The 22,300-nt window shown below is 52.0% G+C and overlaps 1 protein-coding gene across 1 annotated transcript in view; it reads left to right on the top strand.

The window, feature by feature from the left end:
- The window catches only part of MMP17 (matrix metallopeptidase 17), a gene marked incomplete at its 5' end in the record, with an annotated part of 50,562 nt that extends 29,983 nt beyond the window's left edge, over positions 1-20,579 (top strand). The window contains 9 exons of the mRNA XM_082066235.1: positions 1,670-1,802; positions 3,550-3,676; positions 9,091-9,374; positions 11,026-11,202; positions 11,335-11,434; positions 13,000-13,082; positions 16,416-16,568; positions 18,315-18,572; positions 19,352-20,579. Of these exons, the coding sequence (XP_081922361.1) occupies positions 1,670-1,802; positions 3,550-3,676; positions 9,091-9,374; positions 11,026-11,202; positions 11,335-11,434; positions 13,000-13,082; positions 16,416-16,568; positions 18,315-18,572; positions 19,352-19,659 (1,623 nt within the window). The 3' untranslated portion in view covers positions 19,660-20,579. The remainder of the gene's footprint in view (positions 1-1,669; positions 1,803-3,549; positions 3,677-9,090; positions 9,375-11,025; positions 11,203-11,334; positions 11,435-12,999; positions 13,083-16,415; positions 16,569-18,314; positions 18,573-19,351) is intronic.
- Positions 20,580-22,300: the final 1,721 nt, after the last annotated feature.

Below are 22,300 nucleotides of genomic sequence, written 5' to 3'. Positions count from 1 at the left end.
GAGAGGAAATAAGGCAGAGCCCATACACTGGAAAAGAGATGAATGAGAGTGGTATCACAGAGGTCTATACAATGATGGAGAACCTGAGTGAGAGATGATGAACACGATGGTCTGGATGAGAAACCCCATTCAGGACAATGAGTGCTTGCAAGGTAGATCAGGTGAAGGACTTTATGTGCCTGTTCCCTCCATGTTCCCTTTAGGGAGCCCCTCACCTGCTCTGGGGTGTCCACTTGTGTTTGTGCCTTTTATGTTGCTTTGGGTTAAGAAAGAGCAGATCAGCAGGACATTGCTGGGCCTCATGGTGACTTTGTCCTCAGCCTTTTGCTGCCCCCTCCATCTCCAGGAGGACCTGAGCAAAGCTGACTTACGTACATCTCTGGTGCAGCATCGGCTCCACTGTTGTTAGAGGATAAATTACGCTGTCTCCGTGGCCGGGGAACAAAGCGAATTAAACCCCACCACCCTCAGCAATTGATGGGCCGGCTGCCGAGCTGTGTCACAGCCGATTTCTCAGGAACAATCAGGGGCGAATCGTGTCTCTAACTTCTGTCACAAATGTTTTTGCTATGCAAGGGGATGAACGGGAGCAGGAGGACAGGAGAGAGCGCTGGGCCTGGCCTCAGCCTGCTGGCGAGGGTCCTAATGTGCTCCCAGCCAGGCGGTGGCTGATGGAGCTGCATTAGGCAACAAGAAGTGGCCAGATAAGCTGCTTTCTCTGGCTATAATAGCACATGGTTTGCTAAAATAAGGCAACTGTGAAGGAGAGTGGGGACGGAAATGAGTTGCCAGTGATAAACCTGGCAGAGGAAACCACGCACCCCAATGGAGAGCAACACCATGTGTGGGGAGAGCGTCATAGAGCTCTGTAGGTGTGAAATGGTTTAATTGGGTTTGCCGGAGAGGGGCTGGGGATGCCGTGGTGTCCGAGGTGGCTGCTGCGGGGGCACCGAGCTGTGAGACATTCAGACTGTAGCAATAAGCAGGTACTGACTTTTGGCACTGATCTGACTACAATAAATTTGTGGCGTATTGACCACGGTAGAAGCCTAGATCAATATCCGTCTTCAAGAGGCTCAATGGATCAATGTTTCCTTGATACAGATAAAGAAAATAGAATTTAGGTGTTTATGGCATTCCCTGCATGTGGTATTATTATTCTTTGCTGATCCTGCTGCCAAGGTAAGGGAGGGGAGCGAGAGAGAAGGTAAGAAAGGATTTAGAAAGATAATTCATCAGACATTTAAAAAGCAGTTGTAAGAAGGAGATTTATGGCATTTTTTTATTTTCCATCAGTTTCAGGCTGAAAAGAGGAAGAGAAAGATCTTCTTCAAAATGTACTGTCCTCCAAGAGGCAAATTCCTGTCCAGTGTTGTGTTGGGTTGATCGAGGTGGCCGTGCTTGCTCAGGCTTTGGCAGAGGGACATGTGGCTGTTCCACAGGTTCCCACTGAGCGTGGGGATACCCACACCTGGCTTGAGATGCTTCGAGGCCACTGGTGGGGAAATGGTTACATCAGGGCACATGGAAATGCTGGAGACGAAGGCATGGAGAGAAAAGCCATTTATTTCTCTTCTTAAATAAATCAGTTGGCCCAATCAGGGGCTGCAGGTGGCTGAGGTTTCAGCTTCCTTTCCTTTTCTCATCCCTCTTCTTCCTTGCTCCACAGGACTGGCTGACGAGGTTTGGGTACCTGCCTCCCCCAGACCCCATCACAGGACAACTGCAGACGCAGGAGGAGCTCACCAAGGCCATCACCGCCATGCAGCGCTTCGGGGGGCTCGAGCCCACGGGGGTCCTAGGTCAGTGGTCCGTGAGCCGTCCTCTCCGGTGCAGAGGGATGCAGGGACGGCTCCTTGCAGGTCTGGGGAGGAGAGGGGAGTTGGTGCCGAGCTCTGGAGTAGCATCATCTCCAGGAAAAGCAAAAGCTCACCCAGGTGTAACATACAGCCCAGTTTGCAGCTGTAAGAGTAATTACATGGCTCAGGTGCTTTGTTGCGTTGTGCTTTCAAGAACCTGAGGCAAGCAATTATTTCACCAGACCCACACACCCTTGGGGTTCCCACTGTGCTTAAAATAGCTCAAAAAAAAAGAAAAATAGACAGAGAAACTAAGGCTGATAGGTTGTCCTGTTCAAAGCCTGATTGCAGCATCACATTGAGTTGAAGAAAAATCCTGATGAAGCTTCCCAAATTGTATATGTAGATATTCTGGCTTCTTTACCGCTGGGGCAAGGGAAGGAGGAAGATGGTGTCATGTCCCCCCAGCGCTGCTGGCTCCTGCTGTGGCACGTGGAGCCAGGAGGGGCCTGCGGAGCTGGCAGGGCTCTCCTTGGCCTCGCTGAGCCCGGCAGCTCCGGGCACCCATGGGACAGGGCGCTGGGTGGCTTCTGCCTGACGTGGCGGCCACATCTGGCTGCGAGGGAACCGTCCAAGGCCAGGCTGAAGTGACACACATTCCTCAGTGTGGCTGAGGTCATTCCTCTCAACGTCCTTGTTGAGGGCAGGAGAAAGCCAGCATTGTGTGCTCTCCTCCCTCCCTGACGTGTGGCCGTGACCTCTTGCCACGTGGCCGTCTTGCTTCCACTGCTCTGGACAGAATTAGCAAGAAGCTGCTAATTATCCAGCTGGTGTGTGTCCACACCGGCCCCGGTTGCCCTCCCCTGGCCCCAGAGCTGCTGCTGCCTGTGTCCCATCACTGGGACCTTCCCTCTCCACTCTTAATCCAGCACGTGCAATTACTTCTCTTCCCCCTCATCACGAGCTGCAGGAGGCTCAGGAGCAAGGATGGCGTTTTAAATGCATTTGCATTTTTGGAGGGGATGTTTGAAACAAGCACAGGGGGCTGCCCAGGGCAGGTCACAGATACAGGTTTGTGCCTGAAAATTAAGTGTTTAAGTGGAGAGGTAAAGCCATCGTGGGAAATGGGTGAACAAACAACTCGTCTGCCCTTCAGCGGGTGAGAATAGGGGCTTTAAGCTTTCAGTCTTAAAAATAAAGTAGTAATATGAACATTCTCCAAATGAGCTCCTAGCTGAACAGAGGTACAGTTTATTTACATGTGAATGTCTCTCTGCTTTGCTGGGGGAATAATGGGAAAATCAGTAAGAAAGAGTAAAACAGAATAATTAAAAATCTGTGTTAAAATGTAATCAAAGCTGGCCACAGGTGGTTTTCCACACAGGTTTTGGGGACCTCTAGTGTCACACAAGAGGTAACCTCCTACATTTTCTCCTGAAACTGATACAACTGCCCGTTGACACTGAGAGCAGAGCTGGCACCTTCCCCGGCCGTGGGGCGTCACCTCCCCCGGTGTCCCGGCAGCCCCGCTTGGAAGGCAGAGCTGCCAGCAGGAGCTGCTGCTGGTGGCAGTGCCACCATGGCACGGGGGGACCCAGCGTCCCGCGGGTGTCACCACGTGTCACACTTCAACGTGCTCCCGGCGCTGCCGCCCGCTCCGCTGCCGCATCCCCAGCGCTCCCCTTCTCCCTGTCCCCCCGGGGTTTCTTAACCCGCCATTCCCCCGATCTCTGTTGTTTTCTAACCCCAGACGAAGCCACGCTGGAGCTGATGAAGACCCCTCGCTGCTCGCTGCCCGACCTCGGCGCCGCAGACGCCAGGAGGAAGCGATTCGCTCAGGCTGTCACCAAGTGGAGCAAAAGGAACTTATCTTGGAGGTAGGAATTGCTCCTCGCCTGTTCAAATGGGCTCCATTTTCTCCCTCAAAAAGCTGGCGCTACAGCAATTCTCCTCCAACAACCGCTGAAGAGAGGACCACGAGATGTTCATACTATCCTGAAAACACATGTGGATGCTGTGCAGAGATCTTAATAATAAGCTTTTCTTTGACTTTGATATAGTCCCTAAAATGACTCCACCTCCCACTGCAGTAACAAATCTCAGCTTGGCTGGTGCTGTTAACATGTGTTGAAACTGTGGCCTCAGCAGGGATTTGGTCCATGTTCCAGCACATCCCCTGAGACCTTGTTTTCAGAAAAGATAAACATAATTCAGCTTGAGGAAGAAACAATTTTGGCTAATGGATGGCTTCTTGTAGAGAAGTGACCCATGGTATGGAAGCTCAGCCTGTCCCCCGTCCACCAGCCCCATCCTCATGGGCAAGAGGAATAAACGGCGATACTGCAGCAAAGATTGCCGTAAAAAGTGGTTTAGGTCTGAGACATTTTTATACGTATGATATAAAAATTCCATCTCCTGACAAACTCATTTCTGCTTTTTATTCTTTGATCCTTTCCAAAATCTTGGCGCTTGTTCAAGAAAGGGCTGTGTTTTATAACTGGTGGTTATATAAGCCAACAGAAGGCTATAGCATTATAGGGACTCCAACGTATTATTTACATCCAACGCTTGAGATTAAAACAGCTTTTTTGAAACTGCCATGAAAATCTGCCAATAGAGACATAAAGTTTTACACACTTACCTTTTACGCATTGATTGAAGATTAAAAAAATATATATAAATAAAACCAAATTCTGGTATGCCATGCATTTAAAAATCAAAGAAAAACCTGGACAATTGCAAGGCTGGAATAAACAGGTAAGCAAAGCTGTACAAAAGGATGGTCTTGGGATAGATATCTGCTCTAATGGGGAAGGAAGCGTTGGGCAAACAACATTTTAAAGGCATGCAGATTGTTCAGGTTTCTTCTTTTTACCCTTAAGTACAGTGAGTCAGTGGGAATGGAGGGGTCAGGGAACGAAAGAGAACAGGCTGAACCCTGCACAGTCCATGGTGCAGCATCGGAGCGTCCCAGTACAGCATCGGAGCGTCCCAGTACAGCATCAGACATCCTGTGCCTCATCTCCATGGGAAGTTTCCAGGATATTGTAGCATATAAATCTTCTTTTCGTGGGATATTTTAAAAGTTATTTATTTTTTCTGCACTGTACGCAGGTAGGAGGCGGCTCAGTGAGCTGATGGGGAGGCAGAGGGACAGATTTGGGATGCCCTCTGCTGGCCTTGGTGCCGGGAGCCGCCCGCAGCGAGTTCCCCCTCATATTCGGAGTCTGGTTTTTCTTTCGCTAATTTTGCTTTATGGCTTCTGGTTGTGCCCTACAGAAGGAGAGGTCACAGCTGCCATACGTCTCTTCCCGGGCACTCGCTGGTTCCTTGCGGTCCTGGGAAACGCAGCGTCGGGGCTGTGGCCCCTCTGCTGGCTTTCAGCTCCCAAAGCAGGGGAACGCTGCCAAAGCCCAGCTTTCTAAATTTCCCAGGTTTTTTCTTGCTGAAATCTCAGCCTGGTGCAGAACTGAGCTGACTTTCATCCATCTTTTGTTAAGGATGAGTCCCTGGTGCCACTTCATCAAAGCTGCAGTCGCTGAGCGGTGGCACTGGGCCGTGGGTGCCGGGCCGGAGCAGAGGCAGGCGGCAGGGAGCGCAGGTTCCATCGTCACCAGCTGCCATCGCTGCGGGTGTCCTGAGCCCCCACAGCGGAACTCTGACACCCCGCAGCATCTCCGTGTGGATGGACAGGGGCCTGGAGGGGCTGAAATGGGGGTAACCCCCATGCCACGCTCCCCTCCCCACAACAGACCTGATCTTCGTGCTTTCCTCCTCTAACCGGTGGCATCCCACCGTGGGGGCCACCCAGGGTGACACAGGGTGCAAACACCCCCCCGCTCTCCTCGTGTCGCGTTGGGGTTTGGCGGCGGTGCCAGGGTAGCACCAGGCCGGGGCCGTTGTGCCGCGGGGGCCCTGGCCAGCGCGGTGACCCTGTGCCATGGCAGGGAGCAGCCACCTCGCCCACTGTCTCCTTTTCTCCCTCTCCCAGAAAAATCAATTTGGGTTTATCAGGCGATCCTTAGCCTGCTGTGTTCAGTAGTTATCAGCATTTATTCTATTTCTCTGTGGTTTCAGGGCTGCAGAGGTGAAGGAGCGCTTTCATTAACCAGCGATTGATTTCTCGTACGTCACTAATGCTCTTCCACTTTAGACTATTGGAGACAAAACCCAAAAAGGAACCCAGAAATCAAAATAACTATTGGTGTGGGTGCCCCTCGATAGCAAACAGAGGCAGATCAAGGCCTCTCTGGCCTGTGCTTATTAACCACGTTGGACCCCAAATCTCTTAGGGCTGGGCCGAGCAGGGGGGCTCAGGGCAGGCCCGTCCCCACCACCATCTCTGTCTGGAGCAGAGAGGTTTCTCTCCAGTTACCCACATCAGTCTTGTTCCTGAGATTGGAGCTCTGTAAAGGGAGTCTCAGGGGTATTGACACCCAAGAAGGAGCTCTGCTCTCCACTGGGTACCTAAGCAGCATTTACTACAAATAATAATAATTAAGGTGGGAGGAAGCTTATTTAGTCCTGCGTGCATCTATATGATGTTAGGAATGTCTCCTTTTCAGTAGAACTGGGTAACGCATCCCTGATGAACATCCTATCGGCATTATAGTCTTCTCCTAATCTCATTGAAAACAATTAGCAGAGCTCCGGCAATCAAATCGGATGCTGAATTGAAAAACCCTGATGGGATTCTCTTGAAAAATAATGGTGGTAATGAATAAAGGATGGGGGATTTTTCACTTACACCTGCAGCATGTTAATAAAATGTGGGTCAGCTCAGAGGTGCAGGACTCTTTATAAGAAGCAAAACAAGTATTGATACTGTTTCTACCTTAATCTAATGTTTCTGGAATGGAGTGTTGGGATGAATGTTAATCGTGTTTATCTCTTTAGACAGGGCTTTTCATGCACCCGCCTTTTACAAGGGAGATCAGATTTATTATCCTCATTCTGCAGCTGGAAAGGGAGAGGAGAGGAGCTCACGGGGCTGAGTGGGGCCTGAGGAGGGAAGAGCCGATAATGTCCCCGGGTCTGAGACTGTGGACTAGGCACCGAGATCTTGGAGACAGGTCATAATTCCTGGACTAAACATGGTGTGGTTTACACATATAATGACTTGTTCAGTAGAGGTTACAGCAGCAAAGGGTTTGCTGAAGTCCAGAGAAGCGTTGTGGAAAATGAAACCTTTATTTTTTTTTTAACTGTAGAGGTTTACATCCAGCCACAGTCTTTTCTATGAATTAGAAATTGCCTGAAAATTGTCTTTTCTAAACCCATGCTCATACTGTTTGCACCCCCATGCTGTCAGCTTTACAGGTGCACTTTGTTTGACGTCCTACAATTATTTGATGCTGTGTGTATGCTATTTCATTGAGTGTAGTAGACAAGGTCTTTCCTTGCCCAGAATAGTGTAGGGATAGCGAAGGCGTAGATATGAGTGACTTTTGCTCATCTGGCTGTGATGTCTTTTGTCTGATGCCCCATCTCGTTCCCAACATCTCCAGGATGGGGCTCCCAAGCTCTTCAGAGAAACTGTTAGTGAGATTTCTGCTTGTTCTCATGAGCCCCTTTTTCTTCTGTCCTGGATTTAACCCTCCCTAGTTTTGCGCAGGTCAGGAGGTTGTACCCGCATTGAGCTGCGTGTTCCTGAGGACACGGGACGTATGTAAACACTTGGGAAAGCAAGAACCCTCAGTCAACGAGTCATTCCTGCTCCCCTTTGCTGGTCCGTGGTGTCTCTCAGTACGCAAATCACTATTTGTAGGAAGAGCTGGAGCGATGTGATGCCCCTTTCTCATACCTGTAATTGCCTCTAGAGGTTTAATCGGGTCATCGCTTCACACGGGTGCTGGGGACGGGTGTAATACCGCACGATGCTCTCCCAGCTGCATTATGCAGGAGGGCAAGTGGGGTGATCATAATTGTTGCTTCAGCCTTTAAAAATCTGTCAAGCCATGAATATTTCATGAAGGTTTGGTTGGTGTGCTGGTACACAAGAAGTAAGCTATCCATTATTACTGGGGTAGAGCTGGCCAGAAATTTTCCAGCAGAATTGGTTTTTGTCAATAATTACTCAGTCAACAGCACATTTTCCTGGGGTGTGTTTATTTTTGTCAAAATTGTCAATGAAAGATTTTCTAAACATACTCTTTTTAGAAGCCAAGGTGCCTTGTTTCATCTTTATCTTTTCGCCTCCTCTATTAAATCAACAGCATTAGGAATTCTTTTTCAAAGCTGGGTTATAGAGGAACCATTGACTTTGTTTCATTCCAGCTCAGACCGAAGAGAGGTTTGAACTGTGCAGCACACAGCTCGTCCCGCCTGGCTCCTCATCCAGGGCAAGGCAGAGCTGGGACCAGGGACGCTGAGGAACCAGCATCACCCGCGATGGGGCAGCGGTTGTTGGAAGCCCCTGCTCATCAATGCTTTTGCTACCAAGGAGCAAAATAACAGCTTCTCAACTACAGTGCTCCATCAGGTAGCCCGGCTCCTGCAGGCAATAGGCTGGAGGCTTTTTGAATGTGATTTACATAATATACATCTTTTCCTCTTCCTCCTTGTTATGGATTGCGGGCTCGGAGGCTGCTGGCAGTGCGCTGCTTTCAGAGTATATTTTATACCTCCAGCAGACATGCTGGGAAATAAATGGAGGCAGCAAATCCACACTGGATTTCTCTGTGCGTGTAATAAGAATGAGCAATGACCTGATGTTTGCTGCAGGAAAACTGATGGGCCTGTGTGTGCTGCAAAGGCTTCAGAAGTCAATAATCTTTGCATATTTGGAATGAATAAGCGGTGAGAAAATAATCATCAATAGGTCTGAAATGAAGCTTGAGAAACACATGTGCAGGCTCTTGAAAGGGACTCTGGCGTTGGCATTTCAAGGCTGGCCAAGGGCAGTGGTCCTGGGCGTTAACAGCAGTTTGTGCGTGAAATGTGGCTCTGAGGCTGAGCGACACCTGGTGCTGCAGGATCGGGACGTGTCAGGATTCAGATCCTGGTTGTGTTTCACACCCGCGGGATGTTTCACACTCTGGTGGGCAAGACTGGCTCGGCATTTCCGAAGGACTCCAACTCCGCTTCTGAAATCCTCATAGCTCTGGAACTGGTGTGATTCGGAGATTTGAAGACATTTATAAAGGGTGTTAGGGCACTTTGGAGGGGCGCTAATTGCTCTGGAGGTCTCACCAAGGCTCTGCGACACACCAAGCATCTGCAGAGCCTTCCTGCTGGTTCTCAGAGATCTTTCATGCTACTGACCTATCTTTACTTGGCCTCTTTATTTCAGAGTTCGCACCTTCCCGAAAGAGTCCCACCTGGGCCACGACACAGTCCGAGCGCTGATGTACTACGCCCTGAAGGTCTGGAGCGACATCACCCCGCTGAACTTCCACGAAGTGGCGGGTAACAACGCCGACATCCAGATAGACTTCTCCAAGGCGGATCACAATGACGGCTATCCCTTCGACGGGCCTGGCGGGACAGTGGCACACGCTTTCTTCCCCGGAGACCATCACACTGCAGGAGACACTCATTTTGATGACGATGAATATTGGACCTTCCGATCCTCAGGTAGGCCAGGGTGGGAGAGCTGCCACCAAACACAAGGGCTTCCACTTTCCTCTTGTGCTCTGGTGCTTACAGTGGTTTAGCCTCTGCTGCGCCTTCACCCCAGGCTTGGGGATCCCAACACCTTCTTCTGGTTTCCCCCTCAGCCTTGGTAGTGAAATAACAACAGCCAGTGTTGAGGACCCTCAATGATCATAGGACCCTCAATGGCGTCTCCGTGTTTCTCCCCATTGCATTGGCAGCTGCAGATCACCCATCGCCCACCCCAGTCCCAACCTCTGCTGGGACCTGGTGGGTCACAGGTTGGGTGGGAGTGCCACTGTTGGAGCTCGTGGATCGGGACTGTATTCTCTGACTTAGGCATCATTTGGGTGGCTTCACTGCCATGTGTCCTGGTTTCCTGTTTTAAAGCATCTTTATAAGCTGACCTGCCTGGAAAGGGCTCTGTGGTCTGCAGGGAAGAAGCCTCCTGTGAACACCAGCTTTTCCCTGCCACCTTGCATCCATTACCTGGCATCAGGATGGTTACAAGTTAGTTTGATCTCTTTTTTAAAAATTTTATTTCATCTCGTCTGGCTAAAACAAGTTTTAATAAGCAGAGGGGCGCTCAGAAGTGAGTGTTCCTCAGCCGCGCGAGCCATCTGCGGGGATCGGGTCCCCAACCTTCGCGTCAGGCGCGTTTTGACAGAGCGTCTCCTCTGCAGGCACCAGCTGCTAATTGACTTGTCACGCCACCACCTCCGCCAGCCTCCCAGAGGGCTCCCGCTGCCTCCGCTTAATGGTTTTGTTTAGACCTAATCGTCTGCTCTGAAACCAGCTAATACCTTCTACCTGCCCACTGGTTGACCTCCATCCATCCGCGCTGAGCGCTGGTGGGCAGGAGCGTTCACCAGACGTGCTGGAGGAGACCTGAGGTTAAGACTAAAGGTCTGGACAGGCTGATTCTTCAGGATTCAACCTGTTCCTCCATTTATGCCACTGTGCAACCCCAACCAATATCTCTTATGGGAAAGAAGAAAAAGCAGCAGCTCTGCTGTGCAGGCTGGGGTCTGGCAGCTTGTGAGAGCAGAAGTGATGGGGTGAGGAGCGGTGCCCCTTGTGGAGCTGGTGGTTGGGAACGCTGGTGAAACGGCTCAGGGCCCGCAGCCCCCAGGGAGGATCCCACAGACACGGCCGAGGCACGAGGGGTGAGCCTGACAGTGAGAACGCTGCCCTCTATTTTGAAGGTCTTGGAGCTATTCAAACTTCATCTTTTATTTATTTCATTCTCCCTAGTGCTTCAAAAATAGCAACTTGGTAGGTAATATAAAAATATCCCCAAGGTTGTCAGTTTGGCATTAAAATGTCAGAAAGCATATGTCTTGTTCTCTCCTAGTGCCGGTGAAAACCAGCACAGGTTATAAACATCTTGGCTGTTTACAGACACTGTAAATAATAGTCATCGAGGAAAAAGCAGAATTCAGCAAAGATATTCCCCCCAACACCTCGAGCTGGCGGAGAGCACGAAGCCCTGCGCAGGACAACCACGGCAGCTCCTGCACGGCACCTCCTTGGCCCCGGGAACATGGAGCTCTGAGCTCCGCGGAGACCTCGGCTTTCCAACCTCACCGCTTTTACTACAATACTTCTATTTCAATTTTGTCTTTATTTCCAGACGCTCACGGAATGGACCTATTTGCTGTAGCCGTGCATGAGTTTGGCCATGCCATTGGCTTGACCCACATCTCTGCCATCGAGTCTATCATGAGACCCTACTACCAAGGGCCGGTGGGGGATCCTCTCAAGTATGACCTACCTTACGAGGATAAAGTCCGAATCTGGCAGCTCTACGGTAAGTTTGTGTCCCTCACCCGGCTATAGTCCATTTCTGCCATGGGGCACGCTGGAATAGCTGTTTTCTGGGGTGAATGGAGCTGATGGGGAGGATGGTGGACCCTCTACTGCTTCTTTGTCTTTCACGCAGGAGTCAGGGAATCCGTCTCCCCCACAGCCAAGCCTGAAGTCAGCAAAGCTGACGACCACCCCGTCCTGCCGGACCTGCCCGAGAACCGCTCCACTGTCCCGTAAGTCAAGTTCATGTCTCTTTAGCTGTCACTGATGCTCCAGCAAAGGACGTGTAGTAGCAAAGCTCCACTAAAGCATCAATATCTCATTGCCTGCTTGCTCTGGCTTCAGTATTTCCCTCTGGACCTCTTCTCTTCTGGAAAGCACACACGTCTACACGTTGCCCCTTTCTCCTCAGCTCTCCTGATCCTCTCCTGCGTACGCCATTGCTTTTTCCCAGCAGTATGTGTGCAGACTGGACAGCCAGCCCATGCTGAAGTGGGTAAGAGCGGGAACAAGTGATAGTTGCTATTTATCCCTTGCCTTATTTTTAGCATTCAAGGCATGTCCAGAAATTCTGTATCATCTTGGAATGTTTTGCATTTTCCCAAGACTCAAAATTTTACTTGTGTAAATGGAAATTCATCCCCATCACCCTTAGGTGAACTCATCCTTGCTGAAATTTTAATCAAACTTCCTCTGCAGTGTCCTGAATTGTGCAAGCATAACGTAACTACATCTTTCCACGGTGAGCAGCTCCTAATGTACCTGTGGGGGTGAATATTGGAACAAGTGGACCGATAGCCTGACTCCAACGCAGGTCTGAGCTGGCAAGCGGCTGCTTACGCTGAGTGTCATCAAGCAACCAGCATGCCCTCGTTAAGGGAAGTTCTGGATCTAGCTCATTAATAAACGTTGGAGTTACCAAATAGTTTTGCTGCCAGGGCAGCAGGACGGGTAAGAGAGGAAGGGACACTGAACTAAAAGGCAGGAGTTCATGGTCACACACATTTTTGCTGGGTACCAGGAGCACCCCCAGTGAGAGCAGCAGGGATGGAGCAGGTCACCTTCACCTCCTGCTCTGGGCCGTCACCTCGAGGGGGTCACTTCATTTCTCGGTGCCTCATCTGCAAAGAAGGGAAACAGCACTGAAGCATGAGTAACTGGATTAGTCCTACAGTAATGGGACCAAGAAGAATCTCATATTGAAAAATATCCCCGTGCTACAGTTGCTTTTCCCACTTCAGCACCTTCTTCACCCCGCTTTGCCCTGCCTGGTGTGACGCCCGCAGTGCAGGCACTGAGCACCTGGTGCAGGTGTCCCAGCTGCCGGGGCTCACAGAAAGGCTGTGAGGGACCTAAGGGACCCTTTCCCTCGAACACGCTGAATGCCACCAGTTCTCTTTCTTCCTGTGTAGCTTCTAATGGAGTTATTTTCCAAGGCTTGGTCTGGCCATGGATGGGGTTCACCTCCATATATGTCATTTTGTGCCCAAAGAGGGCTCTGGAGCCGGTGCTGCCAGCCCAGCACAACTCTTCTATCAGAAAATTAGATTTATGCTTCCCTGTCACCCACAGCAGCTCTTCTGTGCATGTTCCCAGCATCCTCTCCTTGCTCTCCATCAATCATTATTTCTCACGTGGGCTTTGTGGTGCTTTCGGTCCCTGTGCACACGTGTCCTGGGTCGAACGTGAGGAACAAGTGATGCAGCCTGTGGTTTTCTGCTGGGGTCTCTGGGGGAGGACGCAATCCGTGGGACGGGGGACACGGCCCCTCGCTGCTCACCCGGGCGTCTCTCCACAGGCTCAGGCGGGACGTGCCCAACAGATGCAACACGCACTTCGACGCGGTGGCCCAGATCCGGGGAGAGGCTTTTTTCTTCAAGGGTAAGCGCCCGCCACCGGTGGCGTCTGCATCGGGGTGACAGCGCGGTGCTGCGGCAGCGTGGGACAGCCTGGGGGGGCAGGAGGACAAGCTGGCTCGGGGTTTGCAGGCTGCGGGTCCCACAGACCCAGCGAGGTCTCTCACGTGGTGCTGACTCCTTTTGGCTCAAATCAAAGGGGCTCAGACCTTTAATCAACCCACTAAGGGTGAGGATGGATGATAAGGAAATTCTAATGTCAATGCAAATCCTGCCTCCAGCGCAGAAGGAAAGCGCCAGGCTCGTGCCTGGACTAAAATCTGATATTTGCGCTATCGGAGTCAAAATCTGGGTCAAACCAAGGGTGAGCAGAGCAACAACAGCTCTCCGCTGCTTTTTTTCCTGGATGCCTCCGACTTCCCCCCCTCCACCTTCCCTCACGCTCGCGGAGCCCGTGTGCGCTGCGCTCCATTGGCGTCCTTCCCCATCTTTCCAAGAGGGAGACATGCCCCCTGGGCACTTGGCCACCCCAAAGCCACCCAGCAGGGAAGCAGAAGCATCTCCCTGGGGATCGGGAGCAGCTCCGGGTGCGTGTGACACATCTGGGTATCACAGTGCGAGTCTTGGGTCACAGCAAAAAATGGCAAAAGGGCTCCAGAGAATTCGACGTTGTCTGTGCCCTTGGGGGAGCACAATACAGAGGCTGTTCCCTTGTGGTATTTCTTCAGATGGTGGCTCCAAAAAGCCACCACGAAGATGGAAAAATAAGAGACAAGAACTGGTGTTCAGGATAAATGGCTGTCTGTCCTTCAGAGGGGGGAAAGAAAGAAAGAAAAGAAAGATAAAAAGTAAAGAAAAATCCATTTCGGTGTCTATTTTTGGACATATTTATTGTGGGCCAAAATGCAAATGTAAGAAGCCCTGGGTCACAGCGGGTGCCAGCTGCACATCCGGAGCCCCCATCGCTGCCACCAAACCGGCCTGTGCACCACGGAGCAGGGACGTCCCAGGATTTTAACAACCTCCATGGTGCTGAGCTCCCCCCATCGATGGGTGTTTTGTTCTGGGTGGTCCGGCTGGTTCCACAGCCAGGAGCATCCGCAGAGACACCAGGACTGGGACTCCCCAGGGCTCCCGGGCTTGTCACCCTGAACTCTGCGCTGGCTTTGATTGAGGTGCCTTGCTACACACTCATCAAGTTTTAAAACGACTTTGGCCCGCGTGTGTGTCTCGCCAGAGGCGGCCCGAGCGCGGAGAGCGTGGCACACAGCTGGGATCAAACCACCCGGTATTAAAGAAAGTGATTGCCTCAACCCTTCATCCAGATAAAACAAGACGCTCGGGACAGCAGGACTAGACGCTTGGTTTTCATCCTGCTCAGTCTGCCGCCTCCGCGGGTGGTTTTAAATCAAGCTTTTTAAACAAACGTGGGGCTGAGATGTTTTTTTCAATTATATTTCTGCATGCTAAGGGCGGCGCGTTCCCCCGGATCCGGCTCCGGCTGGCGACCGTCGCGGCGCTTTGGCGAGCAGGCTCGGCAGTGAGAGAACGCGAGCGCGGGCAGACTGGGGCCGCTGCGTTAGGAGTTCCTTGCTGCTTAATTGCTGCCTTTATTTTGCTTTTTCCTGAAAGCTTATCGAGAAGGGAGCACCAGCTCAGGCTCTGCCTGGCTTCGATGGTGCATTTAAAGCTTGTGCACCTGCGCACCCGCTGAGCCCATCGCTGCCAAAGGGCTGAAATGTCAGAGCACGGGCGCTTCCCTCCCGTCACAACGGAGCCCAGGGCACTGCGGAGCTCAGACACACGAACCCACTGAAAAGGAACCACGGGGAGCCCTATTTCTTGTTAAAAAAGTGAAAATCTGCCTTTGTCTAGTGCCTGGCTAATTAGAGATGCAGAGATCATCTTTATTTAATTACACGCGTTTCCATCGATGTACAATGGCCACCAAATCTGAATCCTTTTTCTTTTTTTTTTTAACGTTCTTAAAAAGAATCTGTAATTATGGCAATTCCTGCCACATTTGAATACATTATTCATTTGTGGTTTTCAGTCGCAGCAAATATGCAAACTGGAGCAGAAGAACAAGAATATGATATAAATCCTTATAATTAGAATAAAACCTCCTCTCTGCAGATGTTTAAGTGTTAGAGTTTTGCCTCCTGCATTATTAGGCTAAGATCCAATTTCCATAAAATTTTAAAAGGTGGTGTCACAATCTGCCGGCCCTGGAGAAAGGGCTGAGTGTCGTGAATACAAATCTGAAGACGCATCTTTGGTTTCTGTTGCTTTTCCCCCTTGGGGATCCATGCAAGAGCAGATGTAAATAACACGCGATCATTTCTAACAGGCAGTAACAAATATCAGACCAAGTGGAGAGCTGGTTCTTGGACATCTTGCTCCGGCTCAGATCTCCCTGCGTGGAGCTCTTTGGGGAAAACACGGCATGAAACGTGCTGCGAAAACTCAGGCTGAGAATCCCGGGGATAGTGCAGAGAGTCGGGTTTTGAGTTGCCCCTAAAATCATTAAGACTTCCCAGGAAATCCCACATAAGGCTCCTCGGGCAGGAGAAAGTTTGGCATCCTCCCCACAGAGAACAAACCTGTTTCTTTTGCCATCACCTAAACTATTCCAGGAACACGCTGAGCCCCTCTGTGTCCTATTTCGGGCATTGTTGCTGCAGGTGCTGGCAGCGCGTTTGTCGCAGGACCGAGGCTTCTCCTGCGCCTCTAGATGGTACCAAACTCCTTAGTTGTGCCTCTTCCCACCTCCATCCCTTCCATATTTATTACTATAGCTTCCTCCTCCTCTATTTTCTTAGTCCCTTTCTTCATTTAAAAAAAAAAAAAAACCTCTGATATTTCTGTGTTTTATCATAACTTCCCAGCCATTTCTAAATGTGCACGCAGCCGGTGTGCAGGGAGCAGCAGGGGCTCCGGGACGGGAGGAATAAGGACGGCACCTGGGGGGCTGTCACTGAAGGCTGCCGGTGCCTGCTGTGCAGGGCGTTTCAGAAACACGGACCCAATTTCAGCAAGACCGAAGTGGTAATTGGGTCCGTCTATTTGAAACACCCCCTGGCTCCAGCCGCTCCTGGTCCCGCTGGTGCAGGGAGATGAAAGGCTCCCACCAGGAGTAAAACAACCCCAGTGCAACGTCCAGAGGGTTCTTTTGATCCCCCAAAAAGGGGATTTCTTCTAACGACTGCCAGGAACAGCAGGTGCCAGCAGCCGCTGCCGGGGTGCAGGACGCCGGTGCCTCCCCGCTCCGTCTCACGCTCCGCTCCCGCGTGCCCGGCGTCGCTCCCACGCAGCTGGGTTGCAGTGTGGTTCAGTAATGTCCAGTCTGTTCCTCCAGGCAAGTACTTCTGGAGACTGACTCGCAATAAGCACTTGGTCTCCCTCCAGCCGGCTCAGATCCACCGTTTCTGGCGGGGTTTGCCGCTCAACCTGGACAGCCTGGATGCGGTGTACGAGAGAACCAGCGACCACAAGATCGTCTTCTTCAAAGGTGAGAGCAAACCCGGTGCTGGAGGCGGCATGTGTGTCTCCCTGGTGGCAAAGGACCTCGGCGGGGGTTTGACCTCTTCTGCAGGTGGGGGACACCGGACCGGGCGCTGGCACCTCCCAGCGCCGCTGCAGGAGAAGCAGCTCCCGGGGAAGCGCCGCAGTGCTGCTCCCACAAAACCAGGGACACGGCGTTCAGGAAAAACTTCAGCCATGCAAAACTGAAATAGAAGTAGGAACCACCCATGCACATACTTTGTGCGGTTTGTGTTCCTTCTTCGGCCTTTTCTCTTTTCAGTATTTGTTGCTGAGAAGTGAAAAAGCTGCAGATGGGACAAAAATGAAAACCTGTCGAGCCTGGTTTTGCTAATTATATTTGTTACTATTTTTTTGCTTAAAATAAGTGTTAGAATCCTCTATTTTTTAAGAAACATCTCAAAAGTTTCTTTGCAAAGAGCTGGAGGAAGAAGGTTAGCTTATGGTTCCTCCACAAATGTTCAAGTCCCTGACAAACCATCTGTCCACACTGGTTGACGTTACCCGTGTGCTAAAAGTCACCCAGGTCCCAAGCAGGCACCGGCTCTTGTTTTGGAAAGTTTGTGCACTTGAGGAACTCAATACATCTCAGCCCTCCGTGCTCCCCAGCTGGAAATGGCTTTTTGTCTCCCGACCATTCTGCTCCGAGCACGGTGCAATTATCGGGTTTAGAATGCTGAACCAACCACGTCTGAGAGCAGAAACGTGGGGCTGGTTCCTCCAGCGAGGCTGCAGGAATGGGCTGTGTCCATGGGAGCCTCCGCGCTCGCAGAAGCGTTTCCCATTGCAGCCACAGCCCGTCCAGGCTGCCCATGCACTGAGCCCCATCGAGCCCCAGGACCGCAGGGAAAAGGCTCTGCCGTGTGTTTCCAGCCCCCTTGAGCAGCCAGATGTGCTCTGCCTCTCAGTAACCTGCAGGGAATGGGGCACTGGCTAAATTTGGCTTGTGAGGCCAAAATGACAGCTGTGCCACACCTGGGGTCTTGCCCCGCCAGGCACAGCGCTCCGCGGTCACGCATGATGTGTGTGTTAGGCCTGCCCAGCTCCTGAGATTAAACTTGAGATTTTCTTGCCGGCTATAAAATAGTGTCTCGTTCTCTCCCTCCAGCGCTGTTTTATTGATCCCTGGACAGAAACCAAAGCGCACAAATTACCCCGGCCCCTAAGGTCCTGCTGCTGATACACGGGCTGCTGCTTAAGCGCCTCTTCAGGTTTTCTAGAAAACCAAGGCAGAAAAAAGCCTCATGTTCAAAACAGGTTGTGTGATACCCAAAAGGACTCTGCAGGTTCCCAAAGGGACGTTGTACAAACAGACAGGCTGTGCCAGTGGTTAGAGGATTACGTAGGAATTGGGAGATCTGGGTTCGCTTTCTTGTTCTGCCGCAGCCCTGGGGCCGGTTGTGTTGTGCTCCGCTTCTATCTGAGAACCAAAGCCAATAGGCCACCACACTGGCAGTGCCCTCCTGCCCAGGGTGGGGACAGGACAGGGTGCTGGTGGCCGTGCAGGGCACTGGAGGAGCAGTGAGCAGCGGTTCAAAGCGCGGGGTTCCCCATGGGGCTGCTGCCTCCCGGTCCCCGTCCTTTGCTGCCCAGAGCTCGTTCCTGAGGATCATCACGGCAACAGATACTGAAACATCAGCTCGCGTGCAGGGAAATGCTGGTTTCAGCTGGGAAACAAATGTGGTTTCGCTCTGTGCTTCTTTCCTTTCCACAGGAGACAGATACTGGGTCTTCAAGGACAATAACGTGGAGGAAGGATACCCACGGCCCCTCTCAGACTTCGGTCTGCCGCCGGGAGGGATCGACGCCGCTTTCTCCTGGGCCCACAATGACAAGACTTATTTCTTTAAGGACAATCTCTACTGGCGCTACGACGACCACGAGCGGAGGATGGATCCCGGGTACCCCTCAGAGACCATCCCATGGAAGGGAATACCGAGCCCTTTAGATGATGCCATGAGGTGGTCGGATGGTGAGTCCATGTGCCAGTTCAGAAAAGAAAAACACAATAAAAAGATCAGTGCTTCGTTTCCCTGGAGCTGTAGCCACTTGTACCGTGTCTGCTGATGGAAAGGGCCGAGCCCGGGGTGGGACGGCAGCTCCCGGATCTGGAAGCTGAGGAGTGGGGTGGCTGCAGCCCCCGCTCCCGCACCGCTCCAGAAATGACTTCATAATTTCGAGCAGGCAAGAAAAACATCCTGGGGGCCTATAATTTTGATATTATTAAAAGAACGCAGTCAATGTTGCTTTGCAGTCATTTTTATCCCAATATGTGCTGATTTGCTCCTCACTGACTTTGTTGTAATTGGATTTTTAGCCAGATATATAAGGATGTGGAGAGAAAATATTTTTGAAGGCGATGTTTTTTCCAGTTTCCTGGTTGTAGCATGGAGGGTGCTGGTCTCTCCTCCCAAGTAACAAGCGACAGGACAGGAGGAAACAGCCTCAAGTTGCACCAGGGGAGGTTGAGGTTGGATCTGGGGAACAATTTCTTCCCCAAAGGGCTGTGGGGCATTGGAACAGGGCAGTGCTGGAGTCACCATTCCTGGAGGGGTTTAAAAGATGTATAGATGAGGTTCTCAGGGACGTGGGTCAGTGCCAGGGTTGTGTTAACAGCTGGAATTGATGATCATGACAGTTTCTTCCAAAGAAAATGATTCTGTGATTCTGTGATAAGTGCTCTCGTGCCCTTTCCACTGGGAGGGCACCCATCCCTGCTCATCTTGCCTTTGGATTTTGGTCTCTTTGCAGGTGCAAGTTACTTCTTCAGGGGCAAGGAGTACTGGAAGGTGCTGGACAGCGAGCTGGAGGCGCAGGCCGGCTACCCGCAGTCCATCGCCAGGGACTGGCTGGTGTGCGGCGACATGCAGGCCGACGCGCCCGCCGCGGCCGGGAGCGGCAGGACCGGGGCGCGCTCCAGACCGGGCCAGCACGACCACAGCCGCGCCGAGAACGGCTACGAGGTGTGTTCCTGCACCTCGGGCTCCCCGGGGCTCCGACCGCCGGCCAGCCTGGTGCTGGCGAGCCTGTGGACAGCGCTGGTGAGCGCAGCGCGGTGACAGCCCAGCCCGCGCCACACCGCCCGCGGTGACAGCCCAGCCTACGGTGACAGCCCAGCCCGCGGTGACAGCCCGGCCCGCGGTGACAGCCCAGCCTACGGTGACAGCCCGGCCCGCGGTGACAGCCCAGCCCGTGCCACACCGCCTGTGGGGCTCCCGGGAGGGCAGGCGGATGCGATGCCGCCACGGTCACTGCTGCGAGCAGAAAAACATTGCTAGGAACACGCCGATGAAGGGTTTGAATTCTCCATGAGAAATGAACAGTGATTTGGGGGTTTTTTGCTTTTTTTTCTTTTCTTTTCTTTTTAATTTTAGTTTTAAGATCTAATAACAGATTTTGAGTTCTGCATCTTCTTATTCCCCTATCTGGTTAAAGATGAGAGCAGCCTAACATTGAATTTAGAAATATTCCACAGAGGTGTGATGCTTTGGATGTTTAAACACGGCAGATGAGGGAGGGGAGAGATACTGCGGTTGAATGGGAGCAGAAGAAATGCTGCTGAGACAGACGGCAGCATCCCGAGGAAAGGCAGGACGGCTATAGGCGGGAGGTGGTAGTTATGTGCTGACACAATGTACACATCCTATTGGATGTACTAGGTAGAAAGAAGCTTTGACTCCACTAAGATTAACTGCAAGGTGATTATTTTAGTGTCAAACCTGCTGTGGTCACTGATGTCTCGGTAACCTGTATCAGTTTCTACGGGGCAGAAACACCTTTGCCTTTCAGAAGGCAGTGCAGCTTATCTTTGTATCCAAGTCATTTGAATTTAACGATTTCTGTAATAAACCGTGGCTGCCTATGCAGAGCTGTCCCGTCCCCCGCCAGCCCGCGGCTGCCGCCTGCAGCCGGGCGCTCGGGAGCAGCCTCACACCTGCGGAGCAGCAGCCACGCTGGACGCAGCCACGCGAGCTGCAATCCCCCCGCCAGCCCCATCCCTGCACACGAGCTCCTGCTCTGGTTTGACATTTGGGGAGGGATGAAGATGCGTGGCGCTCATCTGCGATCTCACCTGGCTGCGTTGTGGGGGGTGGGCTGGAGGGGGGGGATGCTGCAGAGTCAGCATCCAACTCTCTGCCAGGAGTTGGGAGCAACAGAAGCAAGGTCAAGCACTGTATAAGGGTGTCCTTGTTTTGGTTTGGTTTTTTCTTTGTTTTTCTCTCACTGCTAATCCATTTTCTGCGGTATAATTTGTACATCTGAGAGTCCTTGAAAGGTTGGAGTGAGAACGTGCGCTGGGAGCTGCGGTAGCGGAGCCGGGAGGCCCGGCCGCCGTTGTCAGGGGGTGTGCGGGACGGACGGGGCAGCAGCTGCCAGGACACGCTGCTCCTCTGCAGAAACGCCTCTCGCTGCTGTGCCAGGGCTGGGGGCGGCGGTGCCACCGTGTCACTGCGGGACCACGGCTGCTCCTCCGGCCCCGCTGCCGCAGCACAAAGCCCTCCATGGCCAAGGAGGAAAAGCAGCTCACAGTTGCGTCCCGATAGAAAACAAGGAGTCACCTTGAGTTTCCCTTTCTGCTGTTGGCATTTTTAAATAGTCCCGATCATTCACAGGGTGCAGCTGTTTTCAGGACAATGTGCTACAGAGTGACTCGATGGGGCACGATTTAATGGAAAGTTCCCATTAAATCATTAAATATCCTTTAAAAACAACTACAAACCAAAAAATCTCGTGTAGCAGCTCCCTCTGCTGAGTGAAGCTGCCTCTGGTGCTCTCAGTGCTCCTGCTCTGCTCCAGCACCCCCAGCCCAGCGCTGCCTGCCAGCCTGGACGTTGCCATCACAGGAGATGGGATTTTCCTCCAGTTCATGTTGCTTTTTTTCTTATCTGCTCTCGAATCAAGAAGACATGGCTTTTAGTCCTTGCTGGGGTGACACTGCTTGAATGTCACCATGTTATAGATTCCTTTTTATTTTTATGTCTTCCTTCTCAAAAGAACGGTCCCAAAGCTGCTCTGAAGGACCAGAGGAGGCAGGGTCACAGCCAGCACCGCTTCCACAGCTTCTCCAGCCCAATCAAGGAGTCCAAGCTGGTGACTGGTGGCCCCATGGCCATGCTGATATGGTCACAGTGGTGCTGAGACCCACACTAAAGGGACATCAAGTTCAATTTGGTTTATTTAACATGGGGGACTGTGATTTATAAATAAAGCCTGTGGAAAGGCTTTCAATATGCCCTTCTCTACTTTAAACTGTGCATTTTGATAATGAGAAATGGAGCAGGAATCGAGGCTCTGCTGCTGCTGGACAACCTCGAGGAGGATGGAGAAACGCTGCTGTCTGCTCTCAGCGTGTGGCTTGGCCATTCCCCTGGCAAAGCCACCCTGCCATTGCCATCGGCTTCGGATGCGGCCACGGGAGGCTCGAGATGCCCCAGGATGGAAACAGGAGCTGGAGAGTTTCTTGTGGGGGTCACTGGTCCAGCGCGGGGCCAGCTGGGCTGGGGCATGGGGAGCAGATGATGTCCATGGCACGGGGAGCAGATGATGTCCATGGCACGGGGAGCAGATGATGTCCATGGCATGAGGGGCAGATGATGTCCATGGCACGGGGAGCAGATGATGTCCATGGCACGGGGAGCAGATGATGTCCATGGCACGGGGAGCAGATGATGTCCATGGCATGGGGAGCAGATGGTGTCC

The sequence above is a fragment of the Streptopelia decaocto genome, assembly GCF_964273445.1.
Source record: "Streptopelia decaocto genome assembly, chromosome: 15".
In the NCBI taxonomy this organism is placed as follows: domain Eukaryota; kingdom Metazoa; phylum Chordata; class Aves; order Columbiformes; family Columbidae; genus Streptopelia; species Streptopelia decaocto.
This window is presented reverse-complemented; position numbering and strand designations above follow the sequence as displayed.